This window comes from Eimeria mitis, genomic scaffold (genome assembly GCF_000499745.2).
Source record: "Eimeria mitis Houghton genomic scaffold, Emh_scaff571, whole genome shotgun sequence".
In the NCBI taxonomy this organism is placed as follows: domain Eukaryota; phylum Apicomplexa; class Conoidasida; order Eucoccidiorida; family Eimeriidae; genus Eimeria; species Eimeria mitis.
The window spans coordinates 7,415-8,098 of NW_013573959.1; the positions used below are offsets into that span (position 1 = coordinate 7,415).

The window sequence follows — 684 nt, forward strand, 5'->3', positions numbered from 1 at the left end:
GGCAGAAGCAGCAGCAGCAGCAGCAGCAGAAGCTGCAGCAGCAGCAGAACAAGTTGCAGCAGCAGAAGCTGCAGCAGCAGCAGCAGAAGCTGCAGCAGCAGCAGCAGCAGCAACGGCATATTTGTCAGCCAGCACCGCTGCTGCTCAGTAGGATATTTTGAGGCCTTTTTTGAAGCGCCTGTAGCCGTGAGCTGCAGCAGCAGCAGCCTTAGCTACTTGCTGCTGCTGCTGCTGCTGCTGCTGCTGCTGCTGCTGCTGCTGCTGCTGCTGCTGCTGTTAGGTGTGGGAACAGCGCGACATCGTTTGGCGTGCTTCGGGGTTGACGATGTCATAAATGATAGAAACAAATAAAAAAATAATTATTTTATTTATTATATTTATTTTATTTATTTTATTTATTTTTGTCTGTTTTGTCTTTTCTTTAGTTAGGGTTTTAGAGGGTTTGATGAAACCCAGAAGAAGCTTTCGCTCTCTAAACCCTAAACCCTAAACCCTAACCCCTAAACACTGATACACAAACAAACGCAAAACACTGCTACACAAAAAAAGAAATAAACTAAACAGGAGACAGCAGAAGAAAAACATAAATAAATGAAAAGCAAACACTCACGCACCACCAGCAGCAAACGCTGCTGATCTCTTCTGTATCGGTCCCCATCTAGGGTTTAGGGTTTAGGGTTTAGG

General features: G+C 45.5%; 1 protein-coding gene across 1 annotated transcript in view; it reads left to right on the forward strand.

Moving 5' to 3' along the window:
* EMH_0016550 (enhancer of rudimentary, putative) overlaps positions 1–151 on the forward strand; it is a gene marked incomplete at both ends in the record, with an annotated part of 2,245 nt that extends 2,094 nt beyond the window's left edge. Inside the window, one exon of the mRNA XM_013500663.1 lies at positions 1–151. Coding sequence (XP_013356117.1) covers positions 1–151 — 151 coding nt within the window.
* Between the last annotated feature and the right edge of the window lie 533 nt (positions 152–684).